The 13,445-nt window shown below is 52.8% G+C and overlaps 1 protein-coding gene across 1 annotated transcript in view; it reads right to left on the bottom strand.

Annotated features, from left to right (window-relative positions):
- SEPTIN3 (septin 3) overlaps positions 1 to 5,683 on the bottom strand; it is a 29,358-nt gene extending 23,675 nt beyond the window's left edge. Inside the window, exons 1-2 of the mRNA XM_054469960.2 lie at positions 5,557 to 5,683; positions 1,250 to 2,772 (exon numbers count right to left, since the gene is read on the bottom strand). Of these exons, the coding sequence (XP_054325935.1) occupies positions 1,250 to 2,772; positions 5,557 to 5,582 (1,549 nt within the window). The 5' untranslated portion in view covers positions 5,583 to 5,683. The remainder of the gene's footprint in view (positions 1 to 1,249; positions 2,773 to 5,556) is intronic.
- Positions 5,684 to 13,445: the final 7,762 nt, after the last annotated feature.

Raw genomic sequence — 13,445 nt, 5'->3', positions numbered from 1 at the left:
TAAAAGGAGGACTCACCATAATTGCTCCTCCACAAGTTACCCTGTTAACCTTTCTTTTTCTTTTCTTTTTTCTTTTTTCTTTTTTGAGACAGGGTCTTGCTCTGTCACCCAGGCTAGACTGCAGTGGCACAATCATGGTTCACTGCAGCCTTGACCTCCTGGGCTCAAGCAATTCTCCCACCTCAGCCTCCCCAGTAGCTGGGACCACAGATGCATGCCACCATGCCCTGCTAATTTTTTATTTTATTTTATCTTATTTCATTTTTTGAGACAGAGTCTTACTCTGTCACTAGGCTGGAGTGCAGTGGCACGATCTTGGCTCACTGCAGCCTCTGCCTCCCAGGTTCAAGTGCTTCTCGTGCCTCAGCCTCCCAACTAGCTGGGACTATAGGCATATGCCACCACACCTGGCTAACTTTTGTATTTTTAGTAGAGACGGGGTATCACCGTGTTGGCCAGGCTAGTCTTGAACTCCTGACCTCAAGTGATCCACCCGCCTTGGCCCCCCAAAGTGTTGGGATTACAGATGTGAGCCACTGTGCCCAACCCTTATTTTTTATTTATTTTTATTTTTTTATTTTTTTTGAGACAGAATCTCGCTCTGTTGCCCAGGCTGGAGTGCAGTGGCGCGATCTCGGCTCATTGCAAGCTCCACCTCCTGGGTTCACGCCATTCTCCTGCCTCAGCCTCCCAAGTAGCTGGGACTACAGGCACCCACCACCACGCCCGGCTAATTTTTTTTTTGTATTTTTAGTAGAGACAGGGTTTCACCGTGTTGGCCAGAATGGTCTCGATCTCCTGACCTCGTGATCTGCCCGCCTCGGCCTCCCAAAGTACTGGGATTACAGGCATGAGCCACCGTGCCTGGCCCGTTATTTTTTATTTTTCGTAGAGACAGTCTCACCATTTTGCTCAGGCTGGTCTTAAACTCCTGCACTCAAGCAATCCTCCCATCTCAGCCTCCCAGAGTGCTGGGATTACAGGTATGAGCCACCACACCTGGCCAAAACCTTCTTTCTGATAGTTTCCCTCAGCCTGACCTCAGACTGGCAGGTTAGAACCCAGCTCAGGGTACAGTCCCTATGTCTGTCCCTACAATCCCCATTTCCTTTTCTCCCAACCCATTCAACCCTGACCTTAGAGTCCTTCCTCCCTTTCCCAACCCATGCAAGCATGATCCATCTCCAAGCTCACACACCTCCCCCTCCCCGGCAGCCTAGTCCATCCCCAACCAAGTTTCTGCATTTACCTTTGTATTCTGTAGCCAGGTCCAGTGAGGCAGGCTCTGTGGCTCTGTCCGTGGCAGCGTTAGTGTTGTTGAGGGCTGGGTCTGTGGATCTGCTTGGCATTAGCAGGCATGTAACAACGTCTGATATGGTTAGGTTATTAACACTGCCCAGTGTGGTCTTCCCAGTGGCTGGGTCTGGGGTTACTGGCACAACTGAACCCACAGCTGTGCCCATCGTGCTTGTGTCCAAGGGAAGGGAATTCATAGCCGTGCCCAGCTTGGCTCTGTTTACTCTTGCCAAAGCCATGGCTGTTTCCAACCTACTGGTGCCCACTGTAGCTGTGATTGTGTCCGGCTTGACTGGGTCTGATGTTGCTGAATCCATGGCTGTGCCCTCTGTGGTCGTATCTGGGTTGGCTGTGCTTCTTGTAGCCATGGCTTTGCCCAGCTTGTCTGGTTCTGAGGCTATCAAATCCATGACCATCCCTGGCTTGGTTGTCCCAACTGTAGTCAGATTCATGGCTGTGCCCGGCTTGATTGTGCTTGCTGTAGCCAAGTTCATGGTTTTGCCTGACTTGACTGTCCCTACCGAAGACAAGTCTCTGGCTGTGCCCAGCTTGATATCCAGAGCAGGGAACTCTGTGCCTGTGTCCAGTCCGGATGTGTTTGGTGTGGCTAAATTGATAGCCAAGCTAGGTCTGTTGGTGGCCATTGGGGCTAAATGTCTGGCTGGGTCTGTCCTTGTGTCCATAGCAGTCAAATTCACAGCCGTGTTGGCCCTTTGGAGACGCCCCCGGGGTCTGGGGATCCCCCTGACCCGGGGCTTGCCTTTTCCTGGAGAAGCTCTGGTAGGCATGTGGTCAGTCACTGAGACAAGGTGCCCCTGGCCCAACGAGCCTGGCTCTGCAAGGACTGGTGCACTCTGGGCTAACCGGGATTGGAAAGGTAAGGCTAGGTAGGAACTCACCAGGGGCTTCTCCGTGGCAAGCATCCTGCTGGATTTGGTCAGACCTGGGTTCCCTGGGCCCTCAGAGTGGACCCTGCCCCCTGGCACTAGGGTCACAGGTGGTGAGCCTGGCGAGGACACCCTCCCTCCTTCATGGGGAGCAGCCTTCTTTCCTGGGGTAGGCAACTCTTCCCAGTGAGAAAGTGGGCGATCCAGGGACCGTGCCTGGCTGTTCTGACGGAGAGTCAAGGAGATGGAGCTGAGCTTCCTGGGTACAAGGCTGCTGGTGGGCAGGGGGCTCAAGGAAGCCCCCAGAGCACTGCCCATCTCCTGTGGGGGCACACTCCGGGTCCTGGCTCCAAGGCCCAGCCGGCTGGAGGTCTGTGGGATATGGCTTTGGGGGAAGGTATCCAGATGGATGGTCTTCCTGAGGACGGGGGTGAGGGGGGACCCTCCTCCAGGGAGTCTCGAGGGGCGGATAGGGCGCCCCAGCACATGGCTATGGGAGAAGGAAGTTCCCGGGCCTGGAGCTCCATGCGACTGCATCTCTGGAGGAGCAGGAGCAAAGTCGTGGTCCATCCAGGTCGTTTGTCTTTCCCTGAGGCAGTCAACAGAGAGAAGGGGCCAGGCAGGGGTGAGAAGCTCAGGCCTGGAGGTCTCAGCTCTCCCCTTCCTGACCAGCAGCTGAGCATGCCAAGTCTGAAGGGGCCTGGTTCTGGGGACTGTCCAGTCCTTAGTGGAGGACGCATGTAACTTCCTCCTGTCCTCCTACGGCTCCTACCTGCTGCAGACTGACCTGTACCTCATACCCACCCCACCCCGGCCAGCCACCACACAGTGGGGTGGGCACGTCCGGTGAGCAGTCTGCCTCCAGCATGGGGAATCTCAGGCCAGGCTTATGTCTCCCTTTGCCTGGGCCTGAGTATGGCCCCTGTCTCTGCGGACAGCTCTATGGAGGTCACATACATGTTCAGGGACTCCAGAGGAGGGCAGTGCTTACTGGAGACCTCTCTCCCTTTTTCTTCCAGAAAGAACCAAAGGGCTATGGGTTCCCACCCACAGCAGCCAACATAGGAGCTCAGGTGTCCAGGTAGCAGGATGAGAGAGGACCAATTTGGCTTAGAGCCCCAGAACCAAGAAAGAGCCCTGAGCTGGCCTAGTGCTGGAGTCAGAAACAGAGCCAGCCCTGGAGAAAGTGAGGTTGGGAAATGGAGAGGCAGTGAGTGTTCACAGAAGGAGCTTATCTGGTGAACAAGCCACGGTCCCCACCCTTGAAGAGCCTGCCATGCCCAGGGATGCCAGGCAAGGAAGTAGGCAGGGCTCCGCCAAGCTAAGCATTAAGGGTAGAAAGGCGGGAGGCTAGACCTGAGCTGAGGCTATTCCTACAGAAGACCCAAAGGTGAGAAAGTGTGGCATCTTTCTGAAAATCCAAAAAGGGGCTCCTAGGCTGTATCTAGCAGGGAGGGGAGAGCCAAGGCCGCAGGTGAGCTGGGGTCCAGGCCAGGCTACAGCAAACTTAGGCCAGGGAATGTGACCCATTCCGATCTGTGGGTGGGAACGGCCACTCGGGCAGTGTGACAGAGGGATCAGATGGGAACAGAATTGAAGCAAGGATCCCATGAGGACATAGTTGAAACTCTCTGCTCCGTGGGATGTGGAAGGGGCAGGGCTAAGGCTGGGGCTGGAGGAGGCTGCATTGCACAGGGGTGGAAGCAGCGGGACTGCCAGGGGTAGGGAGTGGGCACAAAGGGGTGTCGAGGATGAAGCTCAGGACTCTGGCTGTGGTCTTAGTAGGTGGGCCACTCCCTGCTACTCTGGACTTCAAGTAACTCACCCTCTGGAACAAAGTTGGTTTGGTTGCTTTTAACACAGCAGGCTTGGGGACAAGGCCAGGGCTGATGGGAGGAGTCAGTTCCAGAGGGCTCATGGGGAGGGGAGTGATCATGTAGCCAGGTCCTTGAGGTCTGCAGCAGGGACGGGGAAGGCAGGACACTGGACGGGGAAGGCATCACCCCTCACAATGGAGCCCCCAGCCCCTCATCCCTCTCCAGCCATATATTTGTATCCAAGACTGTCCTGGCCTCCAAGCCTTTCCCGCCTGGCCTATCGCTGGAGTCCTGAACTTCTGCCCCCTCCTGCACAACCACATACACTTGGGCACACACGTTTACCCTGCACTTAGCCGCAAACAGCTCCCCTCAGTGTGCACACCCACACACAGAGCAGGCCAGAGGACAGGGTATCCGAGGGCATCACCCGACCCCCATCCCCTCACTGCACTCCCATCTTCCATGGATTGCTTGGTCCTTCCCGACCCCACCCCCGCCAAACCCCCACACCCTCCCACCCCCCACACACCCTCCACCCCCCACACACACCTACCTTGATCAGAGGACAAGAAGGATCCAGTGGGTCTGGGAAGATAAGGCACACGCAGGCCCCTCACCTCCCCTGCACCCAGAGTCTGGCCATGGTGGCCAGCTTAGGGGCCTTGTCCCTCTGGTCCCCTCCTCAGCTCCTGCTCAGCCTCTAGGCCACAGTCCCCAGGCACAGGGCCCAGCCCTCTGCTCACTGTCCCACCAGCTACATCCCCAAAGACCGTGCTGGGCTGGGCTCTGGTGCAGGGAGGGGCTGGCTTTCTAGGAGTGGGCGGCTGTGAATGGCTGCTCTGAGCCTCTGGAATCCTGAAGAGTCATGGGAGGCTGGTAACGGCCAGGCTGGCACTCACGGCCACCTGCGGGGTGGTTCCCTGTAGCCTGCCCTCCCCAAGTCTGCTCTGTCTCCCACAGACTCCGATGCCTGGGGAGTCTGCAGTAAAAACAGGGGTACTCCAAATATGGCTGCACTCTGGTGGTCCCAGCGCCAATCTCCCTCCGGCTCTGCCTCTGTGCCCTTCATGCCCTGTTCAGCTCTGCAACCCTCAGGCCATCTTGCCCACTCACCTGGTCTTTCCTCAAGGGGGCTGGAGTTCCTGGAGGCTAGAGCTCCTTCCACAACTATTCCCTGAGCCCCAGATTGCTCCAGCCGGACCCTGTACCCAGACCCTAAGGGTGTGAAGAGGACCCCGCCCTAGGCCTGCCCCTGAGGGGACCACAAAGCCACCCAGCCTGGCTCTGGCAATGCAGACTCTCACCAGCCCCTCGCCCTGGGGCTGGGATGGGAGCCCTCTTCTGTGTTCACAAAGCCCTCGGCTGCCTCTGTCATAGCAATGGTGATAATAACAATGGTGCTGATAACAGCTACTATTTCCTGAGCACTTGCTCTGTGCCCGGCACCATGCCAGGGCTGGACGGAGCTCACAGTCTGCTAGGAAGATAGGTATGTAAACAGATCCTATAGTACTATCCTGTACAGTGATGGCAGATGTCCTCCGAGCACTCACCCTGAGTCAGGAACTAGGCTAAGCATTCTCCTGGCATCTCCTTTAATCGCCTCATCACCTGCTTTTTACCGAGGAGGACATTGCAGCCCACACAACACTGTGTTGTCTGGTCTGCTCTCCTGTGTGTCTCTCTCTTTAGCGAGTGAGCTTCTGGAGCTGCGCTGGGCAATAGAACTTTCGGTGATAATGGAAATGTTCTATGTCTGTGCTCTCCAGTACAGTAGCCACTAGCCACAGATGGCTACCGATCACTTAAAATGTGGCTACAGTGACCAAGGAACTGGATTTTTTAGTTTATTTTATTTTAATTTGTGGCTACCATATTAGCTCAGCTCTGTTTCATTTGTTGTTGTTGTTGTTGTTATTAGATTTTTTGAACAGGGTTTCACTCTGTAGCCCAGGCTGGAAGACAGTTTCGCCATCATGGCTCACTGCAGCCTCTTGGGCACAAGTGATCCTCCCGCTTCTGCCTCCAGAGTAGCTGGGACCACAGGCATGCACCACCACGCCCAGCTAAGTTTTTATTTTTTGTAGAGACGGGGGTCTCCCTATGTTGCTCAGGCTGGTCTCGAACTTCTGAGCTCAAGCAATACTCCTACCTCCACCTCCCAAAGTGCTGGGATTACAGTCATGATCCACCATGCCTGGGTGGATAGCTCAGTTCTGAAGTTCCTGGATCTTCTTCTCTGGGCCCCAGGGACTGGCAAGAATTGGCTTCAGTAAGTTTCTTTTTCTTGAGAGTCTCACTGTGTCGCCCAGGCTGGACCGCAGTGGCGGGATCTCAGCTCACTGCAACCTCCGCCTCCCGGGTTCAAGCCTCAGGATTCTCCTGCCTCAGCCTCCCAAGTAGCTGGGATTACAGGTGTGTGCCAGCACACCTGGCTAATTTTTGTATTTTTAGTAGAGACGGGGTTTCACCATGTTGGCCAGGCTGGTCTTGAACTGCTGACCTCAAGTAACCCATCTGCCTCAGCCTCCCAAAGTGCTGAGATTACATGCATGAGCCACCGTGCCCAACCAGTAAATTTCTTTAGAAAGAAATAATGAATGAATGAATGAATGGTGATTGTGTGGGCCTAGCACCCATCCCTCTTCTTTTTTTTTTTTTGAGACGGATTGTGGCTCTGTCGCCCAGGCTGGAGTTCAGTGACGCCATCTCGACTCACTGCAAGCTCCACCTCCCGGGTTCACACCATCACACCATTCTCCTGCCTCAGCCTCCCAAGTAGCTGGGACTACAGGCACCCGCCACCACGCCCACCTAATTTTTTTGTATTTTTAGTAGAGACGGGGTTTTGCAGTGTTAGCCAGGATGGGCTTGATCTCCTGTCCTCGTGATCCGCCCGCCTCGGCCTCCCAAAGTGCTGGGATTACAGGCATGAGCCACTGTGCTCGGCCCCTATCCCTCTTCTTATCCTTTCTCTCCCCTTACAGCTTTAGGTTCTCAAACTTGGCTGGGCTCTGGTTACCAGGGCAACGTGCTGGGATCCCAGTGGATGGGGGAGGGGAGCTATCTGGCGCTTCCTTGCTTTGAGGCCCTGAGAACCGGCCTGACTTAAGGACGAACAGAGGGTGCTGGGAAGGAGAGGGCACAGCTCTGCCTGGACAGATTGGAGCAAGGGAGCCTTTCCTGGGCCCAGCCCCATTGGATTACGTGATCTCTGTGAGATAAGCAGCCTTGGGCTGAAATCAGGGGCCCTGGGTTCTCTCCCCACTTTGGCCAACGATTCATCAGGCAACATCTATCAGATTAACTTGTGCTTCTGGGACTCAGTTGCCTTTTAAAATAGGGATCAGATGCCCTCATGTGGTCGGTCTCTTCTACTTCAAGATCTACAATTCCTCCATCTTGCTCCCTGTTAGGGCCTTGAGAGCAAGGCCTGAGTCGTGTTCATCTCCTCATCCTCCTGCACATGTGCCCTGCTTAGAGGGTTAGAGGACACTGCCTGCCCAGTAATTACAGGCCAAGGTTCAGCTGCCCTCTAGGGGCCCAAAGTGACAACGGCCCTCTCCTATCTATACATATGGTGCTTTCCCATCAAAGGAAAGATCCATAGGCCTGGAAGTGGCCTCAGAGAACAGAGGCCTCCACTCAACCACAAAACCATCATGGTGGCCTCCCAGACAAGTGGCATAGGCTCTGGAGTCCTTCAAGCCTGGGTTTGTTACAACTATGTGATTTTCAAACAAGTAAATCCCCCTGAGCTCCCATCTCATCTGTAAAACGGAGATTATATTAGTCAGAATGAGTTAAGTTATGCTGCAGTAACAACCATTCCCAAATCCCAGTGGCTGATAACAACATACTTTTTTTTTTTTTTTTTTTTTTTTTGAGACAGGGTCTCACTCTGTTGCCCAAGCTGGAGTGCAGTAGTGCAATCACAGCTCACTGTAGCCTTGACCTACCCAGGCTCAGGTGATACTCCCACCTCAGCCTCCTGAGTAGCTGGGACTACAGGCATGTGCCACCACGCCCAGCTAATTTTTCTTCTTCTTCTTTTTTTTTTTTTTTGAGATGGAGTTTTGCTCTTATTTCCCAGGATGGAGTGCAATGGCATGATCTCAGCTCACTGCAAAGTGTGCCTCCCAGTTTCAAGCAATTCTCCTGCCTTAGCCTCCTAAGTAGCTGGGATTAGAGGCATGTGCCAGCACACCCAACTAATTTTGTATTTTTAGTAGAGGCAGGGTTTCACCATGTTGATTAGGCTGGTCTCAAACTTCTGACCTCAAGTGATCCACCCTTCTCAGCCTCCCAAAGTGCTGGGATTACAGGCGTGAGCTGCGCCCAGCCTAATTTTTCTAATTTTTGTAGAGACAGGGTTTTGCCATGTTGCCCAGGCTGGTCTAAAACCCCTGGCCTCAAGCGATCCTCCTACTTCAGCCTCCCAAAGTACTGGGATTATAGGCCTGAGCCACCACGCCTGGCTGCAATGATACATTGATTTCTCATCCATGTCTCATGTCCACAGTAATTTGGGTCCACTAAGGCTCTGCTCTGTGCCCTCTTCCCTCTGGGACCCAGGCTGCCTTCTAGTGCATTGCTAGTCATGTGGCAGAGGGAAGGAGGGAGTGACAAATTGTGGACTAGCCATTAGATTCTTTGGCCTGTACTCACTTCTAATTACAACGAATTGGCCAGAACTAGTCTTATGGCCCCACCTATCACAAGGAGGCAGGGAAGTTTAATCCTACCATGTGTTGACAGCTGGAGAGTCAGATACCTTTGGTGAACAGCAATGAGGACCCACTTGCATGGCTGCCATAAGAATGCAATGGGGGGCCAGGTGCGGTGGCTCAAGCCTGTAATCCCAGCACTTTGGGAGGCCGAAGCAGGCGGATCACGAGGTCAGGAGTTCAAGACGAGCCTGGCCAACATGGTGAAACCCTGTCTCTACTAAAAATACAAAAAACTTAGCTGGGCGTGGTGGCGCGTGCCTATAATCCCAGCTACTTTGGGAGGCTGAGGCAGGAGAATCGTTTGAACTCGGGAGGCAGAGGTTGCAGTGAGCTGAGATCACACCATTGCACTCCAGCTGGGCGACAAGAGCGAAACTCTGTCTCACACACACACACACACACACACACACACACACAATGCAATGGGGGCCGGGCGCGGTGGCTCACACCTGTAATCTCAGGACTTTGGGAGGCTGAGGCAGGCAGATCACCTGAGGTCAGGTGTTCAAGACCAGCCTAGCCAACATGGCAAAACCTCGTCTCAACTAAAAATACAAAAATTAGCCGGGCGTCATGGTGGGTGCCTATAATCCCAGCTACTTGGGAGGCTGAGGCAGGAGAATCACTTGAACCCAAGGAGCAGAGGTTGCAATGAGCTGAGATCACACCACTTCACTCCAGTCTGGGCGAAAGAGCAAAACTCTGCCTCTAAACAAACAAAAAAATGCAATGGGCAATTGCTAGTCCATGAGCTCAGTCCATGTTAGCCATTCAAATTGTTGCCTTGGCACTCGGATTTCCTTTTTTATGTATCTTCCATGATTTCCTCTGACTTTCTCATCAGTTCCAGCTGTTTACAGCTGCAGAAATAGAGGGAAATGGACCTGCCAAGGTTCACACAGTGAATCAGTAGCTGGACACCTAGGTCTCCAGGCTCCAAATACTGAGCCCTTCGTACCTTATGAGGGAGGGAGAAAAAAGCTCTGCCTGCCAGGGGTTCTCTGTAAGGGTGGTTGACTGAGACTGTGATAGTCTTTTGAGGGAGCCTGTTGCCTTTGCTCTTCTCCCAAAGCTGGTCTCTCAGCCTTCCCAAGCCGTTCCTGCTCAGCCAGTGTGAAGAACTGAGGGGGCGGAACAATGAGGAGCCTGTGCCACCCTCCAGGGCTGGAATCCGAACATTGCAGCCATTCTTACTCAGGGACCCTGTACATTCCCGCCTCCTGTCCTCCTGTTCTGTGCCGAACCCTGACACACCTGCCCTTCCCCATCCTGACAGCTCTCAGATGATGGGAAAGCTCCCAGGACTCTGCAAAACCTCTCAAAGCATTTTAAAAACCTGCACACAGCTTGACGCCCAGGAAACCTCCAAGCCTTTCTGAAATCTTGGTTTCTAAGCAAACAGGCAACCCCTGGCAGGACTTCCAAAGAAACTAGCCCCATTCGTGCAACAAGCAAGCTTTTAAGGAGGCCCTGCCCAGTGCCAGTAAGGCTGCAAGCCAAGATGAGAAGATGTGGTCACTGCTCCCCACTGACGTGAACAAAATCACAACACAAGATTAGCATTGTAATGGGGAAAGCCGCTAGTGGGGCCAGGGAAGTCTTCCTCGAGTAGGTGGTAATGGGAAGGTCATTGGGTTCTCAGTCTGAGTCTAAGCCTTCCTTGAAAAGCCACTTTCTGGTTGCTTAATACCCCTGCCCTCCGGCCACTGGCTTACTTGCATTCTGTGTTTTGGCCACACCACTCACAGTCCTCAAAAAGGACTAGGTTCTCTCCGGAGTCCATGGCTTAACACTTGCAGCCTTCTTTTCCCTTTGCAGGGAAAACTCTTATTCCACCTCCAGAACCCAGATTAATAGTCATACCCTCCGGGAAGCCTTCCTTGACAACCCCCTTCCCCCAAAATTAGGCACTTCTTCGGTTCCGTTTTCAGTTCTGCACACATACTTCTCTTGCTGCAGGTACAGTTTCATAATTTGTCTGTTGGCCGGGCACAATGGCTCACGCCTGTAATCCCAGCACTTTGGGAGGCCAAGGTGGGTGGATCACTTGAGGTCAGGAGTTTGAGACCAGCCTGACCAACATGACAAAATCCAGTCTCTACTAAAAATACAAAAATAACCCTGGCATGGTGACGTGCACCTGTAGTCCCAGACACTTGGGAGGCTGAGGCAGGAGGATCGCTTGAACCTTGTAGGTGGAGGTTGCAGTGAGCTGAGATCATACCACTGCACTCCAGCCTGGGCAACAGAGTAACACTCCCTCTCAAAAAATACTACTACTAATAATAATAGTTCGTCTGTTTATACCTCTATAACCTCCAGTTTGTGAGCTCTTCTGATGCGGGGACATCCTCTTCTCTATTACATTCTTGGTGCCAGGCCTAGGTACGTGACATGCCTCTGTAGAGTTCAAGAGGATAGCTATGGGCCGGGCGCAGTGGCTCATGCCTGTAATCCCAGCACTTTGGGAGGCTGAGGCAGGCAGATCATGAGGTCAGGGGCTCAAGACCAGCCTGGCCAACATGGTGAAACCCCCATCTCTACTAAAAATACAAAATTAGCTGGGCATGGCGGCGCGTGCCCACAATCCCAGCTATTTGGGAGGCTGAGGCAGGAGAATCGCTTGAACCCGGGAGGCGGAGGTTGCAGTGAGCCAAGACTGCGCCACTGCACTCCAGCCTGGCGACAGGGCGAGACTCCAACTCAAAAAAAAAAAGAGGATAGCTATGTGATACATGGCGTTTATACAGTGCTTTCTTCCCCACTATCTCCAACATTTGCCATCACCCGATGAGGGAGGTAGGGCAGGAGTGATATGAAAATGAATGGGGCTTGGACAGGCACAGTGGCTCATGCCTGTAATCTCAGCACTTTAGGAGGCCGAGGTGGGCAGATCACGAGGTCAAGAGATCGAGACCATCCTGGCCAACATGGTGAAACCCTCTCTGTACTAAAAATGCAAAAATTAGCTGGGTGTGGTGGCGCGTAGTCCCAGCTACTCGGGAGGCTGAGGCAGGAAAATTGCTCCAACCTGGGAGGCGGAGGTTGCAGTGAGCCAAGATTGCGCCACGCGCCACTGCACTCCAGCCTGGTGACAGAGCGAGACTCTGTCTCAAAAAAAAAAGGAAAAGAAAAAAGAAAAAAAAAAAAGAAATGAACAGGGCTATACGGAGAACCTGACAGGAGCTGAGCACAATGCCAGACACTGGCAGGGGACATTTATTTGAGCTTTAATCATCTGTCATTCTCAGTGCCTGACACAAAAATGTTTGGTTATGTTTCTGAGAGCTCAGGAAACTTGTCCAAGGATGTGCAATTTAAATCAATGGTTTTATAGGATTTACTATTATCAGGTCTTGACCTCGAATCGCTCCTAGTCCAGTCCTCTGGCATCCCCTCGCAGATGGAAAAAACATCCTGCCTCCACGGGCAATGGCCTGTTTCTGTAGGCTCTGCCATCTGGGTCAAACCTTCCCTCCCCTCCACTGTGTTGTTTTTACTATCCCATCTGAGGCATTTCTTTTTCATATTTAGAACCAGAAAAAGGTCGGGTGCCATGGCTCACTCCTGGAATTCCAGCAGTTTGGGAGGTCAAGGCGGGCGGACCACTTGAGGTCACGAATTCAAGACCAGCCTGACTAACATGGCGAAACCCCGTCTCTACTGAAAATACAAAATTAGCTGAGCATGGTGGCGCATGCCTGTAATCCCAGCTACTGGCAGGAGAATCACTTGAACCTGGGAGGCGGAGGTTGCAGTGAGCCAAGATCACTCATTGCACTCCAGCCTGGGCAACAAGAGCGAAACTCTGTCTCAAAAAAAAAAAACAGAAAAAAATTGTCTTTCATGAAGACTGAATCTCTCCCTTCTATGACATACCAATAAAAAGATGGGCCAGGTGTGCTGGCTCATGCCTGTAATCCCAGCACTTTGGGAGGTGGGAGGATTGCTTGAGCCCAGGAGTTCAAGACCAGCCTGGGCAACATAGCAAGACCCCATTTCTAAAAAAGAAAAAAAAAAGGCTGGGCGCAGTGGCTCACGCCTGTGATCCCAGCACTTTGGGAGGCTGAGGCTGGTGGATCGCCTGAGGTCGGGCGTTCGAGACCAGCCTGACCAACATGGAGAAACCCCGTCTCTACTAAAAATACAAAATTAGCTGGGCGTGGTGGCACATGCCTGTAATCCCAGCTACTTGGGAGGCTGAGGCAGGAGAATCGCTCGAACCCGGGAGGCGGAGGTTGCATTGAGCACCATTGCATTCCAGCCTGGGCAACAAGAGGAAAAACTCTGTCTCAAAAATAAATAAATAAATAAATAAATTAATTAATTAATTAATTAATTAAACAAATAAAGACCTCTTTGTGTTTTTCCTTTCCCTCTGGCTGCCAGGAGGCTTAGAAACAAGTAATAATAACAGCATTACAGTAGGAGTCAGAGTTAAAGTATTTCCTCCTTACACCCATGTTATGTGGCTCCTTCAACTGAAACCTTGAATCTTTTAGGGGAAGAACAGGTGTAAATAAACATTTATGTAATGAGCCCAGGGGAGAAGTCTGGGAAAGGATCCAGGTTGAAGAGCAGTGGGCTTGGATGAATCTCTCACCCTTCCTTTGATGGCAGCCTAGGGTGAGAAATCTTGCTACAGCCCTTGAATGGAGGCGGCCCTCCTGAGAGGGGGACTGGCCACCTTGAGACCTCCAGCAGGGTCACAG

This window comes from Pongo pygmaeus, chromosome 23 (assembly GCF_028885625.2).
Source record: "Pongo pygmaeus isolate AG05252 chromosome 23, NHGRI_mPonPyg2-v2.0_pri, whole genome shotgun sequence".
Taxonomy (NCBI): domain Eukaryota; kingdom Metazoa; phylum Chordata; class Mammalia; order Primates; family Hominidae; genus Pongo; species Pongo pygmaeus.
The sequence above is the reverse complement of the archived record's forward strand: the minus strand, read 5'-3'. Positions and strand labels throughout refer to the sequence as shown.